Genomic DNA, 27,011 nt, shown 5'->3' on the forward strand with positions numbered 1-27,011 from the left:
ATCACGTGTTAGCCAAAGTGGAGAGTTTCGTGCGTTCAGCTTACGATGGTAAGGAGAGGAGGAGAGGGGAGGAGCACGTTTTAGTCATTATTGACGTCAAGGCTGCAAGTTGACGCTGTTTGGATCATCTGTAAACGGCTTTGGCTTCCGAAACAGTGACATGGACATCAGCATGACGCACCCTACGGAGGTGAGTGTAAGACCTGACGTCTGCTTTGCTCTGTCTAATTTTTGTTTGTTTTTGTTTAGATCTTTGATCCCGGAGCCGTTGTGAGAAAGCTTTCTGAGATGTTTAAGTCAAAGCGCCGTAGGACATTACAGCTGTTGTGTGAATCACTCTTTGAAATATTGATTATATTAGGAGAATATTCCGCGGTCCTAGCAATACCAAATGCGAGGATACCAATTGTCAAATTTCGTCACAATGATAGGTAACGGTAGAAAAAGCGTTGAAGTTCACGTATACACACGCACATTGCAGTGGACTCGAGGGAGATATATCCATGGACAATGCTCTCGTAAGTGAACGTCTTGAGCACAAATAAAAGAAACTGGAACGTATTTGTAGGCGCAAAGAAACACGGCTATGCTTCGGCTCTACTGCAACTTTGATCCTCGTGTAAAGACGCTGGGGTATTGCATAAAGGCATTTGCGAAGGTCAGTAGCGCGCGATTGCACTTTATACCGCTAATGTTGGTTTGTGAAACGCAGATTTCTGAAATTGGAGACGCTGCAAGAGGAAGTCTTTCATCCTATGCCTACGTTCTCATGGTCTTGCATTATCTCCAGCGGACCGAGCCTCCTGTCATACCTTGCTTGCAAGAGGTACTAAATAAATGATAACTGGTCGTTGTAAAGGCTGGCTTTGCACTAGATATACGAAGGAGACGAGAAGCCGGTGAGGGAATGCGAAGGTTGGAACGCCTACTATTGCAGCGATATTGAAAAAATTGTATGTAAACTTTATATCGGGGGTTGAGAGTTTTTTCTTACTCTGCTGTACTGCTCAAGAGAAAACTCTGGGGCAAATCCAAGAATTGGAAGTCTGCGGGAGAGCTTTGGCTGGGATTGCTGAGGTGCGTAATAGAGAGTCCTGGCAAAGCTGAGAAATCATTTGCTTGGTGTAGATATTACTGCGAAGAATTTGATTTTAAAACGATGGTAGTTAGTCCCAAGCAACTTGGACCGTTGACGAAGTTTGAAAAGGGATGGGCTAGTAGACCACTTGCAGTTGAAGGCACGTCAAAATTCTTTGCTATACGTATTATCGTTACGTTCACCTAGATCCCTTTAAACTGAGTCATAATCTTGGCGGCGGTGTGACGCGAAAAAGTGAGCCAGCGAGAGATCTTCGCTGTTTACTAAGAAATGATTTTTTTCAGTGAGAAAATTTATCTTGGAGTGTTTTGCGAATGCCCGAGCTCATTTTGGCTCGAACAGACCTTGCCCTGTACCTGACATTTGCGTGAGAAAATTTCAAGCAGACTGTTGACAGCATACTCGCATCGCTCTTTTTTGTAGGACTACTATTTCAATCCCGTCACACTGACGAATAATAGTCAGCCGCCGAGTGACAAAAGCTGTCGCGAATGTGGTCAGTATGGTCACTTTGCCGCCGACTGCCCGAACAAAGAAGACAGGGGACGAAATAAACGAAGTTAGGAAAAGCACCGTCTTTGGAACAATTTCTCTATATCGATCTCTTCAGCTGGATATCATAGAATGTACTACCGATTTTTGAAACAGTGCCACGTAAGTCGCACTAAGGATCACGTTGCACCTCGCAAGAAGGACGCTAATACGACGTTCTTCGAATCGCTTCTGACGACAGGGAAGTCGGAACAGGAAAAAGCGCCGGCGCCCGCTGCTAGCTTGTTGCAGCTCGTGCCCGATCAAGTGACTCGCAAACGAATGCTTGCTGCCTCTGCGGAGAAAGCAAAGCCACCGGCTACTGAGGAACAGCAACCGCGGCAACCGCCGACGGTAGATATGAAGCCGGCTGCTACTAGTAGTCAACAACCCTTCGGTCAACCGCCTGGTTTGGGACCCCAGCCTTCCCCCGTTGTTCCGTCGACGTTGCAACCGCCTTACCGTCCACAAAGTGCCTACTCTCAACCAGTCCATTCTTCTCAGTATCCGCTGGCACAGCCACAGTCTCGACCGGTGCTCCTACCTCCTCAATCTCAGACGTCGGTACAATTTTCATCTCAACCGATGACTCAGCATCCTTCTCAAACTCGACCCGTCTACCTACCACCTCAGTCCCAGCCTCAAATGCCAACGTCTGCTACCGCTCAATTCCGAACCGGGGTGCCAGCAGCTCAAGCACCGATGATGTCACCACAGCTTCAGCAACAGCAACAGCAGCAGCACACCGTGCTGGCAATCGAGCAACAGTGCAAGGCGTGGATTGACTACTATTTGGCACAACTGCAGGCCTATCAGAAACAGGAAATGCAATTTAGACAACAATTGCACACGCAGGATGGTGAACATCTTCGGGAGGCTCTTTCAACCAACTTGCAGTATCAGCACCAAATAGCAGGCCATGTGAACGCACTCAAGCAACAGATGGCTCGTCTCCCCGGATGGCCCTCAACCATGGGACCTCCAAGTAGGAAATCACTAACTACATTGTGATTAGCAACGACTTTTTTTTATAGAGGCTCCTGGTCGTCTTTAGGCCACTAAACGTTTGAAACCGCTTTTTCTTGTGAGTTATTACGTGCGTGTTGATAGAAAATTTTTAGGCTTTTAAGGTTGGATGCGTCAGCGTCAATACAGAGAGAAGCCCACTACAAAAAATAATAATAACGTTCTCTTTTTTTTTCTTTCCTAGAGTCTGCACACCACGCCATTCAGCTGCTCAGTAAATGCCTTGAAGGAAAACTTTCGAACGACCCTTTCCTTTCCAGCCGGTCCCAACCGATCGGTCAGCCCCGGATCGACGACGAATTTCTTCATAGCGGCGGCGAACTCGTCGGCAGTGGGTTCGCACAGGAATCCGGTTGAACCGTGTTCAATCGATTCGAGAGGACCGCCGCTGTTAACCGCTATCACCGGTCGACTCATGTACATCGCCTCGACGGGACAAATGCCAAAGTGTTCGTTCGACGGCGTATAAATCAGCGCGACGCAACGAGACAGAAGCGTCAGCTTCTCGTCGTCGGTGAACGATCGCACGAAGGTGACGTGATCGTCGAGATCGTTCCTCGTCGCGCTTTCTCTCAATTCGGCGTAGTGTTCGACGTTTTCCGTCACGCGTTCGTCGTAGCCGCCTGCCATGACGAGATGGACGCCTTTCCAGTCGCTTGTCGACACTTGGCTCCGCAGGCGCGCCATTGCTTCCAAAGCCAATACGAGATTCTTTTTTCTCTCGTATCGATTGATGGAGAGAAAGACGACGTGAGCCGACGGAGGGAGAAGGTTTGCGCTAGGCGGCGCGGGTTTGGCGTCAAAGGCGGAAAAATTCAACGACGGATAGAGAATTTCGGGTCGTTTTTTCAATGAGGGAAACGATCGAAGGTAGGTATCAGCAGTGAAACTGCTGTTAACGAGTATAGCGTGTGCCATACCAGTCGTTTTCTCCTCAACCCAGTCCAGGGGCAATCGATAGGCAGCCTTCGAGATAAAAGATGAACCTCCTACAATCAATGACCCCTCCTACGTACCTTGAGTGACGTGTCCCGCTTTGCGAGCAACTTATCGGGAAAGTGACAGTAGAAGAGGACTTTCGACGACGGACTAAAGAGTCGGAGTAGGGGAATGCAAGCGGACACCTGATCGCAGACGAATACGTCGAAACGTCCCGCGGAGATTGCGTACAGAGCGACGAACATCATGCGAATGAAAGCGCACAGCGCGTAGCAGCGATCGGCGATCCTGCGCGGCAGCCAGTCGCCGACGCACGTCACGTCGAGCTGGCCGTCGCGCGTTTCGCTGAAGCAGTGCTTCGGATCGTGGTGAGCTGTGAAGAGGCGAACGTCGTGTTTTTTCGATTTGAGCGCCAGTGCTGCATCCACGACGAGTCGCTCGGCTCCTCCGATGCCCAAATCTGGATGAAGAAAGGCGATTTTTACCATTTCTAGTCCGGGTTTCTCGGGTAAGTAGGAAACAATCACGATGCTGTCATTACGCAGTCGCAAATTGCCAGAAATCCTCGTGGCGTGACTCGATTTCTTCCAAGCGATGAATCCCGATAAACTGAAGCAGCTACAAGAGCAAGTTCGCATTGGCGGACGAGTGAGCAAAGCGAAAATCGATCGTCGTGACTTTTCACCGAGGAATCTGTGCAGGGAACGCAGCGACGAAAGCGAAAAGTCGTTCATCGAACGGCGACAACGGACGACAAGAAAGTCCAAGTGAGCGTAGAATAAACGCCATAGTAAGGCGCGGTGTATCGAGCGGGCGCTTCGTGTCTAAAGAGCACGCTCAAGCGATTGGGAGTCAATGCCATTCCGGGAATCGAAGAAGTGAATATGTTCAAAGACGACGGCTACGTGATTCACTTCAACAATCCGAAAGGTGCTTTGGGGGGAAAAAATACGAAGGAAATAGTAAATTGACGCGTGTGATGACGCAATCCCATAACTTCCTCCAGGACACCTGGGGTAAATGATAAAAGGCTTTTCCTTGTAGTGCAAGCTTCTTTGGGTGCCAACACTTTTTCTGTGACTGGGCATTCAGAAACAAAGCGTAGGTTTTTTCGTCTATCTTGTGCGATTTATTTTTTTTTATCTGGGTTTCTTATAGCTATTACAGATATGCTGCCGAACATTTTGAATCAGTTGCTGGGCGTGAGTCGACCGGTCTGCCTCAGATAATATGGCCTGATATTTTATCTTTTGGTGCTGTAGGGATCTGATCAGTTAAAGAAACTGGCCGAATCATTGCCTAAACGTGACAATCCAAACAGGAAAAAAGATTCAATTTGAATGACATGTATTTTGCAGCCACGGCTAAGGATGGTGAAGCCAAGGAGGAAGGTGATGGGGGCGCCGAAGACAAGAAGGAAGATGAAGATGATGATGATGAAGTGCCAGGTAGATGTCTAATGTAAAAAAATACATAAATTAATTCTAAACGTTCTAGATCTCGTGGGCGATTTTGATGAACCGTCGAAGAATGAGTCATAGAAGGTCTGGGGGGGGGGTCCCAGTTGAAGTAAAAACGGTTCAGGAATAGTTAGAATAAAAGTTCCATCATAGACCCAACTCCTAAAGGAAAAAAAGTGCGCGCAATTCACGTCGTCCACCGTGCACCTTACAGTGTCAATGTTATCCGATGTCTTATACGAATATTTCGGCGGTTGTCTTGGCGATGGGTTTTCTTTTCTCGAATCTCCCTCGCTGTCTTCTTGACGCGTTGCCTTTGCCTTGCTCGGCGTTCCCACGCAGTGAGAGCACTTGTAGCCGCTCGAGCGTTTGAGCGCGAGACCGGCGTGAATGCAGGCGGGGCACCACGACGAGCCGCAAACGACGCAGGACGTGCGTCCCTGTCCGCCGCAGCCGCAGCCCGGGCAGGTCGACGTCGACAACCTAGAAAGCGAATTTGTATGAATTTCGTCGATTTGCGGAGGGGCGGATTTACGGTTGAGGATGGAGATTCATGGTCACGCCTCAAGTTGTTACGGGGGCTTAGCGCGTGACCATAAAAGGAAAGAGTCGTTCGGAAATATGAACAGCTCGGAATATCGAGCTCTTCAGGAGGCGTTCGTGGCCAATTGGAATGGGACGAGTCTTTTTGAAGTGTCCAATGTCGTTTCGTCGGCTCCAGCTGGCCTAATGCTCTACAGATTCGTGGCACGAAGCAAAACTCCGCATCCAACTTGGTGGGCAATGTTTTAGCGTCACTCTGGGGCCCTAGAAAATCTCGATAACAAATAGTTGAAGCCACAGCGCCTATAAATTGCTCTCTAAGGGCAAGGCCTATGAGCACAGCCTCAGGTTCTGATAACGCGGTCATTAGCTGATCAAAATCTCAGAGGTCGTGCCAGTAGCAAAACTGTAATGAACTGTACGCAGTAGTAGTAGAATCTCTTTTCTTTTTTCTCCAGGCTTGCTGTACTGATTGACCATTTATTCATCGTGCTTCCTCTCCTCCTTACAATGACAGTCGGCTCAGATTGGACTCTTCTCATCAATCTATCCCTTCTTTTGCTCTCCTTTTGCGCTTCCTGCCTTTCCTATTCAGAATGGCCCGCTTCTCTCCCTCCACTACCTACGCGTCGTCCTTTTATCACGGCTTATCGAGCGAGCATCAACATCGCCACCGCCGTGGCCATACTAGCCGTCGACTTTCCCATATTTCCGCGTCGCTTTGCCAAAACGGAAACGTACGGAACGAGCGTGATGGACGTCGGCGTGGGCGCCTTTATCGTCTCCAATGCTATCGTCGCTCGTAAGGAGAGCCTCGGAAAGGCAATCCGAGGCTCGGCTCCTCTAATTCTACTCGGACTTGCGAGACTATTTACAATCAAGGCGACGGACTATCAGGAACACGTAACGGAATACGGTGTTCATTGGAATTTTTTCTTCACGTTGGCCGTTGTGAAGATACTGAGTTCCGTCTTGATTTCGCATCTCGGTTCGCGTAGATTAGGATTGATTGGGTTATGTATTGGCTGTGCCTATCAGCTTTGTCTCTCGTTTACGGGTCTAAGAGAGCGTCTTCTTAGCGATTCTCAGAGAACGGGTTTGCTTGATGCCAATCGTGAGGGGATTGCATCGTGTTTTGGATACCTGGCTTTGTACATGTTGGCTGTGGAGCTGGGTCGGTTTTTGTCGGTGGCGAGAAGCCGTTTCAGAGACTGGGTTATCTGTCTCTTCGTTTTGATTAGTATCGATGTCTTCCTCTATGGAATCCTTGCCTTGCTCACGTCGTATGTTGAGCCTGTTTCAAGGCGAATGGCCAATCTCAGCTATGTGATATGGCAGGTAAATGCATATTAATTAAGTAAATCAACGGTTTTATTTTCCTTCTGTCTAGCTTGGTTACAACGTGTATCTACTGGTCGTTTTTCTTCTGGTCGACGTAGCATGTCTCTTATTTGCATCACGAAATACCAGCGCCAACGTATTGGGTAACGGCTCCCTTATTGAATCTATAAGTCAAAATCAGCTAGCATACTTCCTACTTGCCAACTTATTGACGGGATGCGTCAATTTGTGCATGTACACTGTAACAGCACCGACTTTGCTCAGTTTCACTGTTGTATTTCTATATATGCTGACACTGACCGTCCTTATATCAGCTTTGTACGTGTACAACATTAGAACTAAAGTTTGGTAAATTATTTTTATTGTTACTCGTCGTCGTTCACTAAAAGGTCTTCAGCCTCATACTTAATTTCATCTAGGCATTCGTTAATTTTCTCTACAACTCTACGTAGTTCGCTTGTGAGCTGGGCAATGACGTCGCTCTCCTCCCAACTTTCTCCAGCATCTGCAGCTTCTTGCTTCGCTATGTGAGATCTAGCTGTCTGTATAATCAGTACACGGTGAAAATAGAGAAAGGTAATATAAATACTCTTTACCAGCTCTAGTTTCCTTTTCTCTTCTTCCTGCAGGTTTCGTACCAATAGGGCAATATCGCTTTGCCCACTTTTCGTCAATTCGGTTTCCGCTGCTCTTATTTGCCTCGAAATTTTATTAAATTCTTGCGTGACGTCATTAACTAATTGACGATACGTGACGAAGTCTCTAGGTTGTGACGTCAAATATGAAGTGTATCCCCTGAACGGACCAAAAAAACGTAAAAGAAACGACGACATCGATCTTAATCTACTTGTCAAATTTTGCATAGACTTTTACTCGTTCCTGCTGCAGCCGAAAAATCTGTCTGATCGAATCGGCAGACATGATAAACTTTCAGTGTAAGAACCGGACGTTTTTGATATCAATTCCAGCGGGGAGCACAATGAATCGGCTGCAACTTTTCATTGCTCTCTCTTTATACGTCGCTCAAGCGGCTAAGCTTTATAATGACGGTAGGAATTGAGCCCTATAGTTTGATTTAGTGACGTGTGTAGCAGGATCAAACTACGGGATAACCGAAGTCGTCGGGGCGGAGCTTCACGTGCGCCAGCGCAGTGAGCGCACGCTCGTCGACCGACACGAAATCTTCCAGCGAAGCGTCATCGTCGTCAGCGAAGCCTTCCCCGACACCGGCGATGAAGGAGAAGACAATGTTATCGCAGCACCGGACGATAACGAGACGTATCACGAGATCGAAGAACCGGAGTTCCCTTCGCAATCTCACCGCCTACAGGTGAAGCGAAAGCGAAGGGATGCGTGCTCGTCGCCAGCGACACCCCTCGTTTCGGTTCCAACGCCGCTGGCGAGCGGCGACGCGTGGTTCGATACGCGCGACACTGGCATCGTCGCGCAACGCCTCGTACCGCGCTATTTGCGCGATCGCATAGTCTTTCCGGACGGACATGTACTCGCCTACTCGATAGCGTACAGCGAATTCAACGACAAGCTCTTCTTCGTATTCGATTACGATCAGACTTTCGACGGAGAGCCGAATAACGTCTTCGTCACCGTTCAACCGGCAAAGTGTACCCACGTCAGCGGTTCGATGCCTCTGATTATTTCCGTGAGCGGACTGCGCGGGCCGCAGGGATGGCCCAGTGTCGCGTTCAGCGTTGCCGACAGAATGATACTCGTTGTCTTCCTAGTTGTTTACAAGGGGACGTACGTGCTCGCCAGTCAGCGAATCAGCGCCGAGTCGACGATCTTGCGTCGATTTGGCAATCCCGTTATGACGTTTTATGTGCGCGATGGCGACGGCACCGCGCACGATGTTGGTGCACCTTCGAACATGATAGCGAGATCGGATGGGTCGGGATACGTTGTCGCTGTGCCCGTCTTCTATGAGCCGACCTGGCGCATTTTTGCTCTGAGTCTTAGCGAAACGGGCAAATTGGTTGATCATTCAGTCGTGTTTGGTGATCCGGCGGCAAATTTTTGGGCGCCTTACTTGGTCTATGATCCCAACGAGGAGAACATATACGTTGTGGCTGTGGCAGAAAAATCGGCCATGGAAAGACCCGACGTTGTCATTAAAGGGGATCTGAATGAGGAGCATAAATGGATTATTGTCGTTAGCAAGCGCACTATGAATGCAAAGCCAATTCACAAGAAGTTCAATGATGCCAGTGGAACGCCTACTTCTGACTATTTGGTTGTTCTCGGCTCAACCAATCAAAGTGAGCCCTACGTTCGAGCTGCTTTTGATGAGACTATTAACATGTTGGTTGTGACATGGGATTGCGACAGTTACACAGCGATTTATTTGAATTTCGTCATCATATCGCAGCAGCGAATTTTTATTGGCGGTGAGCCAATCAAGCTAAGAGCTTTAGAAGACGGCGTTATGATTCGACGTCCTGTTCCCGTTTACATCCCTTCGTTTAAAACGGTGGTTATTTTTTGGGAGGAGAAAAGGAATGGCCACTGGATCATTGGAGGAACACACATTCTTCCAGGCTCGTTGGGAATGTTCGTTCCCTCGGAACATCAGTCTCACGCCGACACAATATATTTTGAAAAAGCTCAAAAACTGTTTGTCACGTGGAGGAATCACCAGAGTGATTACAATATTCCCGTTTATGGTCAATGCGTCGTTGAATCGGAGCGAGGTGAAAGCGGCCTTGATTTTATACTCTTACTGATCTCGCATTGACTCTTTTAGATATTTCCAAGAATGATTTGACTATCGGTCAGTGCAATTCTCTTTTCTGGATTCCGCAGATTGAAAAGGGTCAGTTGTCCGCTGTTCAAGTCGGCAAGATTCCAACTTCAGCGCCTATCGACTTCAGTCTCGAACACGGAAAACTCGTCTGGTACGAAGACTACACGATTCGCTGGTCTTCGGTTAGCAAACCAAATGAAACCCATATCGTCATATCAAACTTGGAATCGGATCCCGGAGTCATTGTTGCCGATTGGCAATGCGGGATGCTCTACTTCTCCAATCGCGAGGAACAGACAATTGAAGTGGCGCGGCTTGATCAACAGGATCTTCGCAAAGTGATAGTCACCGAAGCAGAACCGAAATTTGATGTCAATGATGGGCCAGATGGGCAAAAGTACGTCTCAAGAATCCTCGGACTGCTATATTGAATTTTCATCTGCTTCTGTAGGGTTTTTTGGGACGACGCCGGTACTATCATGACGAATGGACCAAGTTCCGACGAAGACGACATAATATTCGCTTCTGACCGGCCGTGCGGAGAGAATACCATAATCAGCAGTCTTAAAACGGACGGAATAGACGTGTATTGGGTAAGCCACAATTCGTGCAAAAAAAAAAGTCAGGCGCTGAATAGCAAGAAGGCAAATAGCAGCAACGAAAAAAGAAGACGGCGAAGGCAGTCACCAGGTGACAATGAAGTGAAACAGCTACTCTGGGATGATACAGCAACAATTGAGACACTGGAACCGATGGAAAAGCATCTTGCAGTTGTTGTGAAAGACCGAAGGACGAAGAGAGACAAGTTGGTCAAAGTACCGAAGGACTTTCCGAAAAAATTGCAGACGACTGAGGTGAGGAAGGATTTGTGTAAAGACAGCAAGCTGAAGCACGAGAAGAAACTCGTGCAGCCGTTCGTCAATCCGTGCTGTTGCAATAACGGCGGCTGTGGTCAAGACCAAATCTGCTTTCCAACAGGAAACGGAGAACGCCGCTGCGACTGCCGTGATGGTTATCTTGTCCGAGGAACATCGTGCGTACTTCCAGGTACGAAAGCAAACGCGAAAGCCAAAAGAAAGGAATGATGTTTTGCTACAGGTTTATGCACTGATGTGTTGTGTGATAGCACAGCAGACAATATTTGCTGGGGAAAGAAAGACGTCAAACAGTTCAGTAAGTTCATCCTAACAATTACCTAATTCCGAAGCGTGATGCTTTTTTTTGTAGTCGTGACTGGGACGGTAACGAGTAGGAAAGAAGTGAAAGATTACGTGCGCTTTACGTTGCGCGACGTGAAGATTCTGTATGGACCATCGTCACTTTCTAAGCTTGAATCGTTGACAAAGAATAAGAAGCTTTACATCTGGATCAAAAAGCCGTTGTGCTGCTTCGACTTACAAATTGGGGGCGTCTACATATTTTCGGGACGATTGAAAAAGAAAGGAGGCAAATCCAAACTGGACATTCCGAATGCTTTGGGTCTCGCTCTCCCATTTTCAAAAGAGTTGAGAACGAAAATCAAAGAGCAACTGCCTTGCGTAAGTCTAACAAGTTCGAACGCGACTCTAAATATCACAGCTCTTCCTTAGAAGCGCTAGCAAGTGCTGACTTCATCATAGCAGTGACTGCAACAACTCGTCGTTATTTAGGTAAATGTCTCTCTTTCGACTTTCTTACTTTGATGTGGATCAGAATAGTAGTATTTGTATGACGGATTGTTTTCCGCGTTATTTATGTTTCTCTTGACTTCACCATTTGAATCTGTTATAGAGAGTAGAATTCGAGGAGTTGGCTTTCATAAAAAACACGCACCAAGAAACAATATCCTCGGTATGTAGCTTCCGTCAGGAGCATATTTAGGATCCTTGGGCTCTTCGTCGTCCTAAGAGTTATTTTTCCTTGAATTTGCTCTCATCTAGAATTTCGCGTACCCACCTGTACGTTGACCATAACAAATTGCTCGCTGAGCGTTCTGATCTCTTCTGAATCGGCGAATTGCGGTTTGAGAGCTATAATTCTTCGTTGCGGATCTGTCTCATTAGAGCAATGCATTTTTTCACCTTTGCAGGCGCCACACCAGGATTTGTGAATAAGAAGCATCAGTGGTTTTTGGCTATTTCGTAGAGACTGTTACGCTGCTACGTTTCTATCAACGTTCTTGCCTTTCTTTCGCCTCTACAAGGCCATCGTTCAAAGTTCTCCAAGCGATCTCGTCACCCCAACCTAAAATAAACATAAAGGTTCAAGTTAGGACTTTCAGCATGTCACTGCTACCTTTTGCTAGATCATCTGCGCCGTTTGAAAGAGCGAGAAGGCCGAAGACAACAAAGAAACGCATACTCAATCCGGGACACTTGTCACGTGCGTCGAATAGAAATGGTAGGCCTTCGCGAATCTGTCGTTTTCCAAGCGATCCGACCGCTTGCGTGACTCTTTCTGCGTTTTCTTTAGACGAAAGGAACGTCTAGCTTTGGCAAGCGCCACAACAAGTCGCACACGCTCTGCATTCGCTGCGGACGCCGCTCCTACCACATCCAGAAGAAACGCTGCGCCCAGTGCGGCTACCCGGCAGCGAAAACTCGCCACTGTAAGTCGCAAAGGATCGTAACGGCACCCGCCTAACCGCTAATCGCTCGCAGACAACTGGAGCGTAAAGGGCAAAAGAAGAAAGACGACGGGCACGGGCCGAATGCGTCATCTCAAGATCGTCGTGCGCCGATATAAGAACGGGTTTCGAGAGAACACGCAAGCCGTTTCGCAGAAAGCAAAACGACGACAAAACCAAGCCAGCGGACAGTCATAGAACGAAGTAAGCGTGTGTAAAGGATTGCACGTCGTTGAAGGGATAAAAGAGAAAAAACGCGTGTCTCTGTTTCTTTTCACGTTTCTACGCCTTTGGCCAGTCTCTCCATCCCGGATCGACTATCTTGAATTGGCAATCGAGCGCCGTCAGCTCGGCCACTTCGTTCGGCTCGAGCTTGAAATCGAAGATATTCATATTTTCCCTGATTCGTTCTTCGCGAACGCTTTTGGGAATGACGGTCATGTCGCGATCGAGTCCATAGCGCAGGAGAATCTAAGATCAAGACATCTGTCAGATGAAGTGGTATTCAAGGATCAATGGATCTCCTCTCCACAGGCACTTATACCTGTCCTGGTGTCTTCCCGTATTGCGTAGCCAATCTTTTCACAATGGCGTGCTGAAGGAGAGGGGTTAGGCTCTTCGTGTTAGGACGACGGGGGTTGCTAAGAAGAAAACGCGTCAACGAAGGGGGCTCCCTTTATTCTCGCGCGACGTTTCTAACTCTGGATCGACGTTGTCGAGAAAGTGAACGTTGCCAATCGATGAATAGGCTTGGACTACGATTCCGTTGTCTTGGCAGAATTTGACGAGCTCGACCGAAGCGTTATAGGGATGAACTTCAATCTAAAACGCCATCTCTTAGCCAAATATTACACAAAGTACTTCTTTAGGTACTTGATTGACTGCCGGTTTGATGCGACAGCCTAGCACTTCTTTGATATCAGGTATGCCAAAATTGCTGACTCCTATGGCGCGCACTAGGCCCTTGTCGACTAGGGTCTACTCCCCGAGGACAGAGTTATCGTTAGTTTGCGTGCAAAAATGACTCTTACTTCCATCATTTCCCACGTTTTTTTAATGGTTATGGAGGCAGGCTGTTTCTTGCCAGACATGATGTCCTCCTCCTTGGCTCCGCGCGGAAAGGCTTCCGGAAAATGAATGAGGTACATGTCGAGGTACTACAGATAGTAACGAAAGAAGATGGTACAGCATGTACCGTACAAGTAGTCTATCTTAGTTTTACGTCCAACTGGAGGTCGCTCAACGTTCTTTTGACCGACTCTTCGGGCTGATCGTGACGCGTGTTCCATAGTTTGCTCGTGATGAAGACGTCCTCGCGTTTGTGTCCCCCTTTCCACATGCTAGCGAGGGCGGTCCCTATCTCTTTCTGGAAGACGAGTGCGTCATCGAGAGTTTCGACGGCGTACTCGCATCTATCTAACCTGATTTCCGTAGCGTTCTGCGCAGTCTATGAGCGGATACCCAGCCTCGACTGCACACTTCACCTGTATGCAATAGAGGTCAGTTTCCAGTTCCTTTTTGAGGAAATGCTTACGGCTTTTCCGACTTCTCCGGGGTCGGACAGCCACGTTCCTAGGCCAAAGACAGGCATTTTTGTGCCTTCAGACAACGAAACGGTCGGTATCTGCGCAGCCATTTGATTTCGAGGGGCGGCTCCTGCAGGTATGTGGATTGTAATGTATGGATGTGGATGTAGTATGACTCACAGTAAGAGACTAAAAATAAACACCACCGCTGACACTACTGCGCTGATATCCTCTCTAAATGCATGTAAAAAGGAGAATGCAAGCCGTTTTACCTAATATCTATAATTGGATCCGACTAAATTTTTTAGTTTGAAAAGAACAACCGATTGCCGCTGTTCTGACGCAGTCTCCAAAAAAGGCAAAGCCTCCTGTAGACAGTTTGCATAAAATTGACTTTAGACATGAATTTTTAGGTGACAATCCAGTCACGTGGCAACAGGACTATCTACGGCACCGTATAGCATGGCTCGCAATCGCGAGAAGCAGCAGAGCTCGTTAAATCGCATTCTGCTAGAAAGAGAACGTATAGGTAGGAATTAGGTCTTTGGATCTCCTTTTGATGACGATCTTTGTGTAGCCAGAGAAGAAAAACACCCCAAAAGACCACCGCTTGTTCGTATCGTGTTTCCACTGAACGATCTCTCCAAATTTCTTTTCAGAGTCGTCTAAATACGGCTGCTGAAATTCGCCAATGGTTGCCTGGTATTCAGGCTGACTTGGATTATTGTCTCACGGTACAATGTACTTGCATTTTTTAATTAAATTTATTCTGACAGGCATTTTTCTTTAGCAAATGTCCGGTGTGAGAAATTATCGTGACAAGAAGATTTCTGAGTTTGAGGAGAAGGTAAAGGAGCTGGAAATAGAGTACAAAAGGTGACGTCAAACAATTACCAAGGTCCATAAAAATGTTTTAGCTCCAGTCACTGCATTGCAGATTTGTTGCAAAGCTAAGTGCGTTGGACGAAACAGAAAAAGGCCGAGGTAAAGGCCGTGTGCGTGCCTATGTGGGAAAGAAGGTCCTAGAGGTGATGATGCTCATGCAATGAATGGCATGTCTGCTTTACTATTTCTTCATTCAGGATGATCCTGTTGCAAGTAAGAGGATAAAGTCGGGATTTTTGCTAAAGAGGCGATGATCTGTTTTAGTGACACTACCGAAAAGAATTCCCACACCACTATTAGATGCTGAAACAGGCCAGAAGACAGAAGTTTCCCAGGACAACAAAAAGTTAGATTCTAAAGGCCGTTTGAGATTTTGTGTACTATCAGTTTTTTTCGTTAGTCCCTTAGGGATTGATTATTCTAGTTCCAGCGATGATGATGATGACTGAGGTAATTGATTCCGGATTCAAAGTAGAGTATTTATCCTTTACGAATTACCCGTATGTTAACGTCTAGCGATTTGAACGCGTTTCGTCGCCTATTCGTCGCTTTTCGGCTCGTTCGCTCCATCTCCGATTAGAATCGCTAAACGACATGAAGAGATCGGGCGCTTTGAGGCTGAATTCGAGCTTGCAAGTGCATCAGGTCGGTCGCGACGTTTTCCGAGCGCTTTTTTGAAGTTCTCTTGACGGGTCTCTTATTAAGATCTCGAGCCAAGGAACATTTCTATCCGATCGTCGTCGAGTTTGGCTACGAACGCGCCTATTCGGTCGCGAAAAAATCTCGAAAAAACATTCGCCAACGTTTCCTATTATTTTCAACGAAACCTACGACTTGGAGAGAGTAAAGAGCTTAGTTTATTTTTTTTTCTTCGAGCTCGCTTTGCAACGCTTTTCTATAGACGTTCACGAATGCGCACAACTTGGCTTCTCTGGCTGACATTCTAACAGGCAATCATTCTATTTGACACGCGATGCTCTTTTGATTAATTAGTTAATTAATTAAATTTATTTTGATAATGTTTTTTCTATATATAAGCCAACAGTCCTAAAATGCCTTATATAGAAATCTTTTAGTTGAAGTGATTTTGATTGATCTTGTTCAGTATTCGGATAAGACAAAAAGTATGCGTATGACTAATAATTTGAAAAGCGCATTGAATATGCGATTTTAGGTGGTCGTGTTTTGGCACATTATGAATCGACTGTACAAGACTTTCTCTTTCCGAATGCTAAGCGCACCGTGGGCGGAGTTCAATTCGTCCCCATGGAAAAATCGAAAAAAATTAAAGTCGGCGCTTTCGAATCTATGTCATCTTTAGCGTATTATCTTCTTGTGTATACATAGTACCCCATTCATCTGTCTTACTCAAGTCAAACTCAAGTTCAGGAAGTTCCTCTAGGCAGAAGTCCAACAAGGGTTCTGGAGAGTCCAACGCAAGACCAAGAAAACGATGATATGCTAGTACGTGAATAGAAAATAATCTTTTATACACGACAGTGTGTGTTTCTAGAATTCTGAACGGCATCTTCGACCTCCGCCGGCGTTTCATTCTACGCCGAAACGTCTCGATCAGACAGCGAAAGTGAAGTCCGCTGATTCATCTCGTGGAGTTGCGCTCGGATCGTCGTCTGGGCGACAGCTGGAACCGCATCCAGTCACTAGAACGGGTCTCTGGGCCTACGTGAAGAATCCAAGTGAAGTTGGCCTTGCAAAGAGACCGCGGGTGACGTTCGTCGAGGACAGCGTGAGAATTAGCGAGACCCCGCGCCCGCCGTTTGTCGTTCGTCGAGTCGATCCCCATTGGCTCGATCAGAGCGGCGCTAGTTGTAGGGCCACGACGTCGACACAGAATGCGGTTACTCCCAATAATTCCATGGCTATAAACTGTACGTTGCCGGACGTTACAGTCATCCGGCATCCGGACGAAGGCGGAGGCGGCGGAGGATTGGATGCGAGGACCCAGTCGACTCAAACTCCCTTGAAAACGATTCCAGGTGAGATGAGAGTCAGCTTACTTTGTATAGGTGTTTGACCCTTCTCTGAAATATCTCAGCACTCTAGAGTGTTAGGGGTGACCGTGCCTTTTGCTTTCATTACGGAAAGCTCTTTGACCTTTAGAAGAGGAAATACATCCTTGGGGGTCTGGTACATAAACTAGCTCAGGAGTTTATATGTTGGGTAGTATAATGGGAGGTTTAGTTAAGAATTCAGCCTGAGAGTCTACTAGAGCAACACTGTAGAGTCGTTCTTTTAAGGAGAGAGTCGTGGTGATATGAAGGATGGTGACCCATTGGCACGTTCGGAAGTCGATAGTACCACGTCGTCTTCCGCTTCTGTTCACTCCGTCTGCGACGTGTCGGTGGGCCGATCTCTCCCGTTTTCGTCAATGGCGGAAATAACGGGTTCAGCTCAACGTCGTCGACAGTGCAGTCGCGTGAAATTCGCCTTGGATCCGGCGCAGCGAATCCACAGCAAAATCGAGCATCTTCTAAAAACTTGCTGCTGTTGTTCAATCAAGGTAAAGGATCAACACGCGATTAGACTGAATATCTATCTGCATATGTAGGACGACGATGATAGTCTGTCTGACGAAGAGCTCGAACTGACCAACACGCTCAGAAACAGCGTAGCAAAACGCCTGAAAAAAGCTCAACAATCGCCCGAGAAAGAGTATGATTTTCTCTACTCAAAGTGTGTTCTCCGAAGATATTTCGTAGCATAACTATACATCTCGGCGACAAGGACTACTGGTCGACCCGAATGCGCGAATACACCGGTAAGCCACATCGTCTTTTATTTGACGAGACGTTGGAGAAGGCATACAAACGTCTATACGAACGCGCGATACGATTGGACTGATAACGCAAAATAAATACAGTCTATATCAGACAGAAAGCAACGACACAATGGAGCTATGAACGTAGAGCCAGGAGCTGCTAGCTACTCCTACAGAGGCTTTTCTTTTTACTGCTTCGAGAAGTAGTCTTGACTTTCGGCGGGGCTGGGCTTGATCTGGACTAAATACTGTCAATTACAATTTTTGGAAAAGTTTTTGCGGACTCACCGTCGCCTCGCCGGGCTTCCAATTAGCCGGACAAACTAGAAGCAACCGCAACACGGGGTAAACCTATCCTTTCTAAATATTTGCGTACGGTATACCTTCGCCATGTTCGTCAGTGAATTGAAACGCTTCGACAAGTCGAAGCGTCTCGTCGACCGACCGACCGACGGGAAGATCGTTGACCGTTATCTGTCTCAGTGTGCCCTTGGCATCAATGATGAATAGCCCCCTGAACGGATTAAGTAATTATGTCATTCGTTTCCAAGGGCAACCTTTCCCCTTCGTCGTTTATAAGGAGAAAGGTTAGAGCGCAAACAGTCAGAAGGAAGGCAGCATTAGGACGCATTCGTCATAATGGAGGAAATCCTCCTTACGAGAATCATCCGTTTCTCATCACACCAAGGCGCCTCACAAACATACATGCACACTGAATGACTTGCCTTAGAGCGACGCCCGAGTCGTCGAGCAGAACGCCGTAGTCGCGCGATATCGACTTCGTTATGTCGGAGAGAAGAGGAATTTTCATCGGGCCGAGACCGCCTTTTTTTCGCGGCGTATTCGTCCTGCACACGTGGCGTGAGAATGTGAGAGGGGGGGAAGGCGGGAGGAAAGCGGCGACAATTTTTCGCTCTCTCCCCTCCTCTTTCCTTCGTACCAGGCGAGATGGCTGAATTCGGAGTCGACCGAACAGGCGACGACTTCGCAGTCGCGCTTCTTGAACTCCTCGACGCGTTCGCTGTACGCGATGATTTCGGTCGGGCAAACGAACGTGCTACGCGGCGGGGAAGGCGAGAGACGGATCCAAGCACGTTCTTTTGGGTAATATGGATTCGACGCACTTACAAGTCGAGCGGATAGAAGAAGAAAACGAGATACTTTCCTATACCACGACGGTGTCACGATCGTGCCACGTGGCGCGACCAGTCTCGTCTACCTCGATAGTCCGATAGTTTGAGGTCTTTGAAACTGCCGTCCGGCATCACGGCCGTTGCCGACCACGCCGGTGCTTCGCGCTGCACGAACGCCTTGCTCATTCTGCTCGTCGCCGTCGAAAATGCCCGACGCAGCGAGGCGAACATGTATAAAAACCGATGCGCTGTGCGCTAAGGTGACGTGTGAATTCCGCCCACGCAAGCGAAGAGCCGGCCTCCTCGTTACGGAGTGACGGAACACTAGCAAGAATGGCAACCGTCGCAACGGAGCCATTTGAAGGCCAAAAACCAGGCACTTCGGGCTTGAGAAAGAAGGCCAAAGAGTTCCGACGACCCGGCTACACGGAAAACTTCGTGCAAAGCATTTTCGACGCGATCGGCACCGCCGATTTGACTCAATCGACGCTCGTCGTCGGCGGCGACGGCCGTTATTACATGAGAGACGCACTACGAATCATCGTTCAAATGGCCGCCGCGAACAAGGTAAAGAAAAATCGCGTACGAAAGGCAAAAAGAGTCGAAGTCGTCCAGGTCGGAAGGGTTGTGGTCGGAAAGAATGGAATCCTGTCGACACCGGCTGTTTCTACCCTTATCCGGAAGCGGAAGTCGTTGGGTAGATAGCCTTTAATTCAATAAAATCCTGGTACATGTGACGTTTTTTCTTAGGAGGTATCATACTGACGGCCAGTCATAATCCCGGCGGCCCCGACGGAGATTTTGGCATCAAGTACAATACGGGAAATGGAGGTCCCGCACCCGAGGGGATCACAAAGGCCATATTTGAAAAGACAAAGTCAATTAAGGAGTACAGAATCTGCAAGGAAGTGCAAGTAAGACTGTTACAGAAAGACTGGATAATGACTTTATATACTGTCAAGGCTGAATTTGATTGTATTGGCGAGCAGACGTTTCTCGGTGGCCAGTTCGTTCTTGAAATCGTCGACTCCATAACGGACTATGCCGCTCTGATGAAAGAGATCTTCGATTTCGATCTTTTGAGGACCTTTTTGAGTGGAGGAAAATTTCGAATACTCGTCGATGCGATGAACGGAGGTGAGAGCGCAGAACCGCCATAGGGCTTTAGAACTCAGTTGTGAAAATCGTCAGTGATGGGCCCATATGCCAGTCGAATATTCTGTGAGGAGCTCGGAGCTCCGGCAGAGTCAGTAATACGAAACGTGCCATTGGAAGACTTCGGAGGTAAATTGTACCCAGCTCCTTCTACCAACCAATACAATAAAGTCATTCTGTGTCTCCCAAGGCGGTCATCCGGATCCAAACTTGACCTATGCCGCTGATTTGGTTGCCGTTTTGAAGAAAGGAGAGCACGACTTTGGTGCCGCTTTTGATGGAGATGGCGTATGTGGAAAATTTTCCTTTTTAGTCTAGATTTTTTGTATTTTTCAGGATCGAAATATGATACTTGGGCGAGGCGGATTTTTCGTTAATCCGTCTGATTCTCTGGCCGTCATAGCGGCGCACAATCAATCAATACCGTATTTCAAGCAGACGGGAATGAAGGGAATGGCGCGGAGTATGCCGACTAGTGGCGCTATTGATCGCGTAGCAAAGGAGGATCATTTCTCCCTATACGAGGTTCCAACTGGTAAAGGAAACCGCGAGAAGAAGAAAAACCTGCGATTGAAAATGTTATTAGGTTGGAAATTTTTCGGTAATCTGATGGATGCCGGAAAGTTGTCGTTGTGCGGAGAGGAGAGTTTCGGCACGGGATCGGATCACGTCAGAGAAAAGGACGGGCTTTGGGCTGTATTGGGTAGAAAATCAAAAACGGCAATTCTTCTCTTACAAACATGATGCTTTCTTCAGCTTGGTTAACGATCTTGGCTACTTCTAAGCAGTCTGTCGAGCAAGTGGTGAACTCGCATTGGACCAAATACGGTCGCAACTTTTTCACGAGGCAACTCTTAGCTGTTTCTTTGCATTTTACTCAAACATCAATTTTTAGGTATGACTATGAAGGCGTCGAAAGCGTCGGCGCCAATGAAATGATGGAAAAATTGAGGACAATTGTTGCCAATCCAGCTGACGTGATTGGAAAGGAGTTTGCTGGAAAGGACGACAATCGACGTTATACGCTCTCGGCGTGCGACGATTTTCGCTATGAAGATCCCATAGATAAATCGATAACAGAAAAACAGGTTGGATGTACTGTCTGTGCCCCCAAGTACACCACACGAGCTTTCGCACACTAGGGAGTTCGCTTTATTTTCTCTGACGGATCTCGCATCGTCTTTCGCCTCAGCGGCACCGGAACAGGCGGCGCAACGATTCGGCTCTACATCGATTCATTTGAAAGTGACCCAACGAGGCAGATGGAAGATGCTCAGGTGAGCGGCGCAATTTCTCGCTGGTCGATACGGCGCACTTTCTATTCTCTCCACCGGTGCATAGGTTGCATTGAGACCGTTGATCGATATTGCGTTGGAGATATCTCAACTGCAAAAGCACACAGGCCGTACGGAGCCCACAGTTATAACATAGCGGCGGGTTATAGCTGCGGCGGCAACCGAAATTGACGTAAACGTTTATGACACTAGAGCACAGTATCCTAGGGCTTTCTTTGATCAGAAGAGCTGAAAGAAAGTTTTGGTTTTTTCTGTTATCTTTTTACAGGACTCTACGAAAAATAGATAAGAATGCTGATCCCCTGAAGGAAGGCAGAAGAGAGGAGACGGACACTGTCGTCTCGATCACGCGACGTTAGCCAACGCCCAAGATCGAATGATGCGTTTCATTGCTCCACTTCTCGTCTTTGTCTTGAGTTGGAACGCAGTCGACTCATCTGTGCTGTCGCACAGACTCGCCATCGACACGTCGGGCCAAAATCGACTCAAGGGCACGTATCTGACAGAAACGGGCCAATACGTGACGTTCGACGCCGAAGGAGATCATCGCGTCGACATATGGCTAGACGGCCGGCCACTGCTGCACAAGCAAACCGGCAACCGCAACGACCAACCAATGACGGTGACTGTGGAACATACAACGTTTGCTTTCAGTCCGAACGGAAGCAAAGTCGGAGTTCTTCGTCACGGCGAGTGGACGGGAAAGGAGAAGGATCTGAAGCAATATTGGAAGCGAGCGATGAGTGAAGCTAGAGAACAGGGCGACTATAAGCTACTGGAGGAACTGTCTCGAGCATTAGGCGAGTACGGAGTGAGAGGACATACCAGTACATCGGCACTCTCGCTCTTCCACTTGTGCCGTACAATTCTATCGGCCGTCGAGGCTGATATGCCGACTAATGAACCGTCTCCAACGAAAGTGCGCAAAAGGCGATGGTGGGGCAGCGAGTCCAAATGTAAAAGCTTGAAGAATAATAAATATAACCAATGCTTTGGAATGTGCGGGAAACTATGCACGTGTTGGTCCTGGGCCTGCGGTGACTGCTGCTTCCATCGTGGATGTTTTGAACACGACATATGCTGCGCGGAGCCTAATGAGGAAAACGGTAAAAAGGGCTGCGGATTCTATAGCGCCGAGTGCCTCGCTCCAGTTCGCTTCACGTGCAAACATTTTTATTCTTATGATTTGTGGAGGAATACGTGCAGACCGTGCAATGAATGATTGTGCTGACTAAGTGAATGTGTCCCACATCGTGTCTACAACATTTAGGTGTTGCTGTACGTCACTATTTTTTGTTCATGGGTTTTATATAATGATGTCGTCGAAAAATCAGCCGAAGCTGCTCTCTACGACGATCTGCTCTACGATTCGATGATCAGCGGTGACAACCTCTTCGCCTGAAGGAAGACAAAAAATTCTTCAGAAAAGTAAGACATCCTGCCAATGTCCGTTGCTAAGATCCTGTTATGAAATATTCAAAATCCCTCACGCTAGCCAACGCCCAAGATCAAAAATGCGTTTCATCGCTCCACTTCTCGTCTTTGTCTTGAGTTGGAACGCAGTCGACTCATCTGTGCTGTCGCACAGACTCGCCATCGACACGTCGGGCCAAAATCGACTCAAGGGCACGTATCTGACAGAAACGGGCCGATACGTGACGTTCGACGCCGAAGGAGATCATCGCGTCGACATATGGCTAGACGGCCGGCCACTGCTGCACAAGCAAACCGGCAACCGCAACGACGAACCGATGACGGTGACTGTAGAACATACAACGTTTGTTTTCAGTCCGAACGGAAGCAAAGTCGGAGTTCTTCGTCACGGCGAGTGGACGGGAAAGGAGAAGGATCTGAAGCAATATTGGAAGCGAGCGATGAGTGAAGCTAGAGAACAGGGCGACTATCAGCTACTGGAGGAATTGTCTCGAGCATTAGGCGAGTACGGAGTGAGAGGACATACCAGTACATCGGCACTCTCGCTCTTCCACTTGTGCCGTACAATTCTATCGGCCGTTGAGGCTGATATGGCAACTATAAGGGATCCATCTCCAACGAAAGTGCGTAAAAGGCGAGCATGGTGGAGCGGCAATTCTTCTCCTTCTTCACAAGTTAGGCCGCTGCGCCCCTGTAATAGCTTGGAGAACAATAAAGATGACGAATGTCTGGGAATGTGCGGGAAGGCATGCACCTGTTGGTCCTGGATGTGCGGTAACTGCTGCTTCCATCGTGGATGCTTTGATCACGACATATGCTGCGGTGAAAAACACGGTGAAAAGGGCTGCGGCTTCCATAGTTCCAAGTGCCTCTTTCCATTCAGCTTCTCATGCGATCGTTATTCTGGTTATAACAGGAGGAAGAATACGTGCAAACCGTGCAATTACTGATTGTGCTAAACATTTATTTGTTGTGTCCATTCATTCGTTGTGTCACTGTATTCGTTGTGTCACTGTATTCGTTGTGTCACTGTATTCGTTGTGTCGTTCGATGTTTATCCGGGATTCTGCCGAACGATGTCGTCGAAATCAGCCGAAGCTGCTCTCTACGACGATCTGCTTTACGACTCGACGATCAACGGCGACAAAATCGACCTCCACAACCTCTTCGCCTACGTCGCCGTCCAACTGCCGCGCGCGCCGCGTCGTTACGACGATACGTGCCTTCTCGTCCAAGCGGCGCGTCACGGCCGAAAGCAAATCGTCGAATACCTCGTCGAAAAGCGCTCGGTGCCCGTCGACAGCGTCGGTCGCATGCGAATCGAACGAGGCGAAACGTCGCGCGCGACTGCCGCCTGGATCGCCGCCGCGTCGAACCAAATCGACGTTCTTCGCTATCTCGTCGATCGGGGCGCGCGTCCGACCTATCGCAACGAATTCGGCGAATCGCCGCTCGACATCGCCTGCAAACTCGGTCACATCGAAATCGTTCGCTATCTCGTCGAAACGGTCGGCGTTCCCACGGAAACGTGCAACGCGCTCGGTCGAACGCCCTTTCTGACGGCGTGCGCCGAAGGAAACGTCGATCTCATACGCTATCTCATACACGCCGGCGTTGACATGACGACGGCGACAGTGGAATCGGGCGGCACGTGCTTGCACGCGTGCTCGTTCGTCTGCGGTCGCGTCGACGCCGTACGGGTTCTCTTGGAACACGGCGCGCGTCCGGGACCTAATCGGCACGGCAGTCCGCCCGTTCTCGACGCCGCCGCCATGGGACACGAGTCCGTCGTCGAGTTCTGGAGCGACTATTACAATCTCGACGACGAGATGAACGCCGCGCTCGTCGCCGACGCGTTCGCGCTTCTCGGAACGGCGTTCTGGCGCAAGGAGCGCGACAAGGCGTTTCGCTACTTTTTTCGCTCGTTCGAAATTCGTCGCAAGCATTGCGTTCCAGACGAGCGCTTTGCGCCGCTCGCGCCCGTCGTTGCGTACGGAAACGCGGAGGAAGTGACGACGATTGCCGGTCTGCACGCGCTGCGCGTCGGCAACGATCTGCTTCGTCTTCAGAAGCACTGTTTCATGGTTCGCGAGCGAATTCTCGGGCCGCGGCACGTAACGATTGCGCGTCCGTGCATCACGTTCAGCTACTATTTGAATCGAATCGGTCAAGAGGAGCTCGTCATGCCCATGTGGTTGTACGTTCTCGATCGGCAGATTGACGATTTCATGGAGTCCGGCCATTCGACGCTCACGTATGCGACTCTATTCACGCTCGCCCAGTCAATCCAGTTGCCCCATCTCGTCGTCAATCCGCTTCCGGCGCTCGAACGCTGTTGCCGAATTGTCGCCAAGTTGGGCCCGTCGCACATACGGACGTGGGTATTCGTTGAGATTACGATGCACTATCTCTCGCTCTATCTCCACTACGCGAAGACGTATTTTCACAAGAACAACGCCGATGAGGGCGTGAAGGTCGGCACAATGATACGAGACTTTATTCAAGTGGTTCCTCTCGGTCCCAACGGTCAAACAGTACTCCATTACGCTGTGGACGCGCGATCGACGAATCTCCACTTAGATAGTTCTTTACAGATGGCCGTCTGCCAGTTTCCGTGTCCGGACACGGCCAAGTGTCTTTTATCAGCTGGCATGAATCCGAACGCGGCCGATTTTAAGGGAAACACGCCGCTGCACGTCGCAGCGGAATCCTTTATAGAGAACCAAGATCAGTCGCCGGCTAAGTTAGAAGTTGTCCAACTTTTATTGAGTGCCGGCGCGTACGCGGGCGCACGAAACGCTTCTAAGGCGACGGCTTTGTATTTGGCGACAGGTGACGAGGATGCGAAGAGCGAATTGAGACGCGCCTATGAGGAGGGTTTGAATTTGCAACGGCTTGCCGCGTGTGCCGTTGTTGATCATCGTTTGCCGCACGTTGGCATCATACCCGCGAAATTATCTCTTTTTGTGAAAATGCACTAATAGGGAATATATTATTATTTTGGGAATCATGCGGGCGAAATCGAAAGAATATCTGTGAAAATTCTGATACTATTAACAACATCTGTTCTCCTCTTCCTTCTATTCAAACGGAGAAACTTTCTCCGCATCCGCAGACGCCCTTCACATTGGGGTTATTGAATACGAACTCGCTAGACAGCTTGCTCTCAATGAAGTCCATTTCGGTGCCCAGTAAGCTTAGCTGAGCCTTTGAATCGATGAGAAGAACAGCACCTGGAGGGATAGGTAAAGGGGAGGAGATGGAATTTAATACTATTGTCTCTCCTTAGAAAAACGGGGGGAAAACGCGAATGGCATTACGCTCAGTTCATCACCTCTCTTTCTCTGACTTAGTCATGGTGCACAGGTAAGATAGGGGCCAACGCATAAATAACTAACTTTGCTTCAGACTGTACTGAGGGATAGGCCGCGCGAGACAACCGGTAAGCCCAATAGTTCTTCTATAGTACCCTCTTGATTGACTTCTTCGTCAAATTTTTGCCTTTCTCTTGCGAATTCCAAGGTGTAGGCCAAACCGTTGCACCCTCGCGTCTTGACACCAACTCTCAGTCCCACCTTGAAAAGGCGAAGCTGTTTATTCCCTCTCTATCGTCCTATTCGTTTCTTACGGCGTCCGGTTGCTGACGGAGAAGACCTCTTACTCTGTTTGCAGCCGCTTGCGTCTAGTCGACTCAAAAATGACGACGAAGAGTGAGAGATTCTGTTTTGGCCTACCAGAACGAGAGCCGCACGCCTTGGAATTGTCTTTCTCTTTGTTGCCGCCCGAACAGTGGCCGTAAGGGCTTGAGACATGATGAAATTTTCTCGCAGTGATGTCACTGTTGGGGTCAGGGCAACGCGCGCACTCCGACGTCACTACCGTTCCAAATGAAAGCGAAAAAGAGCGCTTTGGAGATCATGCGAGTACGATTGCTTTATTGAAGATCTTTATTGCATATTGGCCTTGCAGATGGGCGTATACGTCTTCTTTCCCGTCGCCGTCTTCTACGTCTTCAACCATCCGGATTTTTTCGACAAATTCGTGGAAGAAAAAAGAGTAAGACGCTCTCTATAGAATTTTTATTACGTGCATTGTGTCGTTTCAGCGAGTCTTCTTTCCACAAAGCAACGTAAAAATCGACATACCACTTCCTAATTGAAAAATAATTTACGTTTGCAGCGACCGCCGTTGGATATCGAAGAAAACCGAAGAGTCTTGCAGGAAAAGATAAAAGAAAGAAAACTAAAGGCTACAGAGAAGTCAAATTAGATTCAGAAAAACTTCTTAGCATGTGTGTCATTTTTTTTGGACGAGAAGGTAAAGTACATACACTACTATTAGTTAGTTTACGTGTGCCTCTGTAGCATCATTTATGCCATAGTCGTCTTTCCTTTGAAGGGCCGAAGTGGAACCTCCACTGTTGTCGTCGCTGCGAATTGGCTGACTCTCTTCATTAGGCAAACGAAAGAATTTGAAATATCCCAACAGCCGTATCACCTACA

General features: G+C 48.3%; 14 protein-coding genes and 1 long non-coding RNA gene across 18 annotated transcripts; 8 read left to right on the plus strand and 7 right to left on the minus strand.

The window, feature by feature from the left end:
• LOC136190549 (terminal uridylyltransferase 4-like) lies at window positions 1-4,079 on the plus strand (the record flags this gene model as incomplete). The annotated part of the gene is given in 15 exon segments (XM_065978747.1): window positions 1-48; window positions 102-190; window positions 250-307; window positions 362-431; window positions 482-518; window positions 569-658; window positions 713-826; window positions 876-953; window positions 1,013-1,077; window positions 1,129-1,238; window positions 1,286-1,333; window positions 1,384-1,466; window positions 1,523-1,658; window positions 1,710-2,615; window positions 2,665-4,079. Coding segments are annotated over 15 exon segments (1,952 nt in total), but the record flags the coding sequence as incomplete, so codon positions are not given.
• LOC136190554 (alpha-1,3/1,6-mannosyltransferase ALG2-like) lies at window positions 2,692-4,149 on the minus strand. Its single transcript, XM_065978754.1, has 2 exons — window positions 3,673-4,149; window positions 2,692-3,622 (listed from the first exon to the last, which is right to left on the minus strand). Exons 1-2 carry the CDS (start codon window positions 4,081-4,083, stop codon window positions 2,837-2,839), a joined length of 1,197 nt encoding a protein of 398 aa, XP_065834826.1. The 5' UTR covers window positions 4,084-4,149; the 3' UTR covers window positions 2,692-2,836.
• Window positions 4,149-5,214, plus strand: LOC136190557 (transcription factor BTF3 homolog 4-like). The gene is made up of 8 exons (XM_065978758.1): window positions 4,149-4,243; window positions 4,297-4,362; window positions 4,426-4,525; window positions 4,640-4,696; window positions 4,754-4,797; window positions 4,858-4,900; window positions 4,954-5,043; window positions 5,093-5,214. The coding sequence occupies exons 1-8, from the start codon at window positions 4,190-4,192 to the stop codon at window positions 5,134-5,136; spliced, it is 498 nt and encodes a 165-aa protein (XP_065834830.1). The 5' UTR covers window positions 4,149-4,189; the 3' UTR covers window positions 5,137-5,214.
• LOC136190560 (uncharacterized) lies at window positions 4,946-5,729 on the minus strand. The gene is made up of 3 exons (XR_010670582.1): window positions 5,591-5,729; window positions 5,268-5,538; window positions 4,946-5,217 (listed from the first exon to the last, which is right to left on the minus strand). It is a non-coding gene; the product is annotated as an uncharacterized lncRNA (long non-coding RNA).
• On the plus strand, window positions 5,364-7,317 carry LOC136190552 (uncharacterized). The gene is made up of 3 exons (XM_065978753.1): window positions 5,364-5,831; window positions 6,057-6,936; window positions 6,989-7,317. Exons 1-3 carry the CDS (start codon window positions 5,599-5,601, stop codon window positions 7,289-7,291), a joined length of 1,416 nt encoding a protein of 471 aa, XP_065834825.1. The 5' UTR covers window positions 5,364-5,598; the 3' UTR covers window positions 7,292-7,317.
• Window positions 7,213-8,440, minus strand: LOC136190559 (required for excision 1-B domain-containing protein-like). The gene is made up of 3 exons (XM_065978760.1): window positions 7,787-8,440; window positions 7,536-7,734; window positions 7,213-7,481 (listed from the first exon to the last, which is right to left on the minus strand). Exons 1-3 carry the CDS (start codon window positions 7,858-7,860, stop codon window positions 7,305-7,307), a joined length of 450 nt encoding a protein of 149 aa, XP_065834832.1. The 5' UTR covers window positions 7,861-8,440; the 3' UTR covers window positions 7,213-7,304.
• LOC136190550 (uncharacterized) lies at window positions 7,878-11,481 on the plus strand. Of its 2 annotated transcripts, XM_065978749.1 has the most exons (7): window positions 7,878-7,988; window positions 8,034-9,644; window positions 9,698-10,094; window positions 10,149-10,744; window positions 10,796-10,870; window positions 10,925-11,235; window positions 11,287-11,481. In XM_065978749.1, the coding sequence occupies exons 1-7, from the start codon at window positions 7,919-7,921 to the stop codon at window positions 11,293-11,295; spliced, it is 3,069 nt and encodes a 1,022-aa protein (XP_065834821.1). In that variant the 5' UTR covers window positions 7,878-7,918; the 3' UTR covers window positions 11,296-11,481. The 2 variants fall into 2 exon arrangements, with proteins under 2 accessions (XP_065834821.1, XP_065834820.1); XM_065978748.1 differs by having other exon boundaries at window positions 10,925-11,481.
• LOC136190558 (thioredoxin domain-containing protein 12-like) lies at window positions 11,169-12,048 on the minus strand. The gene is made up of 7 exons (XM_065978759.1): window positions 11,972-12,048; window positions 11,860-11,920; window positions 11,758-11,810; window positions 11,633-11,706; window positions 11,510-11,579; window positions 11,375-11,458; window positions 11,169-11,322 (listed from the first exon to the last, which is right to left on the minus strand). The coding sequence occupies exons 1-7, from the start codon at window positions 12,033-12,035 to the stop codon at window positions 11,270-11,272; spliced, it is 459 nt and encodes a 152-aa protein (XP_065834831.1). The 5' UTR covers window positions 12,036-12,048; the 3' UTR covers window positions 11,169-11,269.
• A 354-nt stretch (window positions 12,049-12,402) lies between these two features.
• Window positions 12,403-13,973, minus strand: LOC136190556 (aldo-keto reductase family 1 member B1-like). The gene is made up of 8 exons (XM_065978756.1): window positions 13,837-13,973; window positions 13,724-13,786; window positions 13,525-13,668; window positions 13,334-13,459; window positions 13,176-13,280; window positions 13,003-13,124; window positions 12,847-12,943; window positions 12,403-12,773 (listed from the first exon to the last, which is right to left on the minus strand). Exons 1-8 carry the CDS (start codon window positions 13,936-13,938, stop codon window positions 12,585-12,587), a joined length of 948 nt encoding a protein of 315 aa, XP_065834828.1. The 5' UTR covers window positions 13,939-13,973; the 3' UTR covers window positions 12,403-12,584.
• A 936-nt stretch (window positions 13,974-14,909) lies between these two features.
• LOC136190012 (spermatogenesis-associated protein 6-like) lies at window positions 14,910-17,831 on the plus strand. Its single transcript, XM_065978089.1, has 13 exons — window positions 14,910-14,926; window positions 14,978-15,059; window positions 15,114-15,163; window positions 15,230-15,358; window positions 15,419-15,556; window positions 15,615-15,663; window positions 15,790-15,837; window positions 15,888-16,003; window positions 16,061-16,177; window positions 16,227-16,710; window positions 16,972-17,234; window positions 17,283-17,386; window positions 17,434-17,831. The coding sequence occupies exons 3-13, from the start codon at window positions 15,146-15,148 to the stop codon at window positions 17,573-17,575; spliced, it is 1,608 nt and encodes a 535-aa protein (XP_065834161.1). The 5' UTR covers window positions 14,910-14,926; window positions 14,978-15,059; window positions 15,114-15,145; the 3' UTR covers window positions 17,576-17,831.
• Window positions 17,494-19,172, minus strand: LOC136190016 (peroxiredoxin-1-like). 2 transcript variants are annotated; one of them, XM_065978094.1, is made up of 7 exons: window positions 18,712-19,172; window positions 18,621-18,657; window positions 18,433-18,549; window positions 18,218-18,340; window positions 17,876-18,006; window positions 17,781-17,815; window positions 17,494-17,733 (listed from the first exon to the last, which is right to left on the minus strand). In XM_065978094.1, exons 1-7 carry the CDS (start codon window positions 18,854-18,856, stop codon window positions 17,653-17,655), a joined length of 669 nt encoding a protein of 222 aa, XP_065834166.1. In that variant the 5' UTR covers window positions 18,857-19,172; the 3' UTR covers window positions 17,494-17,652. The 2 variants fall into 2 exon arrangements, with proteins under 2 accessions (XP_065834166.1, XP_065834167.1); XM_065978095.1 differs by having other exon boundaries at window positions 17,494-17,728; window positions 18,712-19,158.
• Window positions 17,936-21,382, plus strand: LOC136190011 (phosphoglucomutase-1-like). 2 transcript variants are annotated; one of them, XM_065978088.1, is made up of 12 exons: window positions 17,942-19,192; window positions 19,241-19,322; window positions 19,376-19,539; window positions 19,588-19,762; window positions 19,817-19,909; window positions 19,971-20,068; window positions 20,117-20,315; window positions 20,367-20,483; window positions 20,537-20,627; window positions 20,676-20,868; window positions 20,923-21,057; window positions 21,122-21,382. In XM_065978088.1, the coding sequence occupies exons 1-12, from the start codon at window positions 18,959-18,961 to the stop codon at window positions 21,209-21,211; spliced, it is 1,671 nt and encodes a 556-aa protein (XP_065834160.1). In that variant the 5' UTR covers window positions 17,942-18,958; the 3' UTR covers window positions 21,212-21,382. The 2 variants fall into 2 exon arrangements, with proteins under 2 accessions (XP_065834159.1, XP_065834160.1); XM_065978087.1 differs by having other exon boundaries at window positions 17,936-19,192; window positions 19,376-19,762.
• Window positions 21,383-23,509: 2,127 nt separating this feature from the next.
• On the plus strand, window positions 23,510-25,971 carry LOC136190007 (protein fem-1 homolog C-like). The gene has a single exon (XM_065978081.1). The coding sequence runs from the start codon at window positions 23,586-23,588 to the stop codon at window positions 25,488-25,490; it is 1,905 nt and encodes a 634-aa protein (XP_065834153.1). The 5' UTR covers window positions 23,510-23,585; the 3' UTR covers window positions 25,491-25,971.
• LOC136190017 (iron-sulfur cluster assembly 1 homolog, mitochondrial-like) lies at window positions 25,483-26,359 on the minus strand. The gene is made up of 4 exons (XM_065978096.1): window positions 26,244-26,359; window positions 26,138-26,191; window positions 25,979-26,084; window positions 25,483-25,742 (listed from the first exon to the last, which is right to left on the minus strand). The coding sequence occupies exons 1-4, from the start codon at window positions 26,319-26,321 to the stop codon at window positions 25,594-25,596; spliced, it is 387 nt and encodes a 128-aa protein (XP_065834168.1). The 5' UTR covers window positions 26,322-26,359; the 3' UTR covers window positions 25,483-25,593.
• LOC136190018 (protein PET100 homolog, mitochondrial-like) lies at window positions 26,048-26,920 on the plus strand. The gene is made up of 5 exons (XM_065978097.1): window positions 26,048-26,432; window positions 26,479-26,565; window positions 26,615-26,638; window positions 26,689-26,826; window positions 26,891-26,920. The coding sequence occupies exons 1-4, from the start codon at window positions 26,397-26,399 to the stop codon at window positions 26,776-26,778; spliced, it is 237 nt and encodes a 78-aa protein (XP_065834169.1). The 5' UTR covers window positions 26,048-26,396; the 3' UTR covers window positions 26,779-26,826; window positions 26,891-26,920.
• The last annotated feature ends 91 nt before the right edge of the window (window positions 26,921-27,011 follow it).

Source organism: Oscarella lobularis, chromosome 8, assembly GCF_947507565.1.
Source record: "Oscarella lobularis chromosome 8, ooOscLobu1.1, whole genome shotgun sequence".
Lineage (NCBI taxonomy): Eukaryota > Metazoa > Porifera > Homoscleromorpha > Homosclerophorida > Oscarellidae > Oscarella > Oscarella lobularis.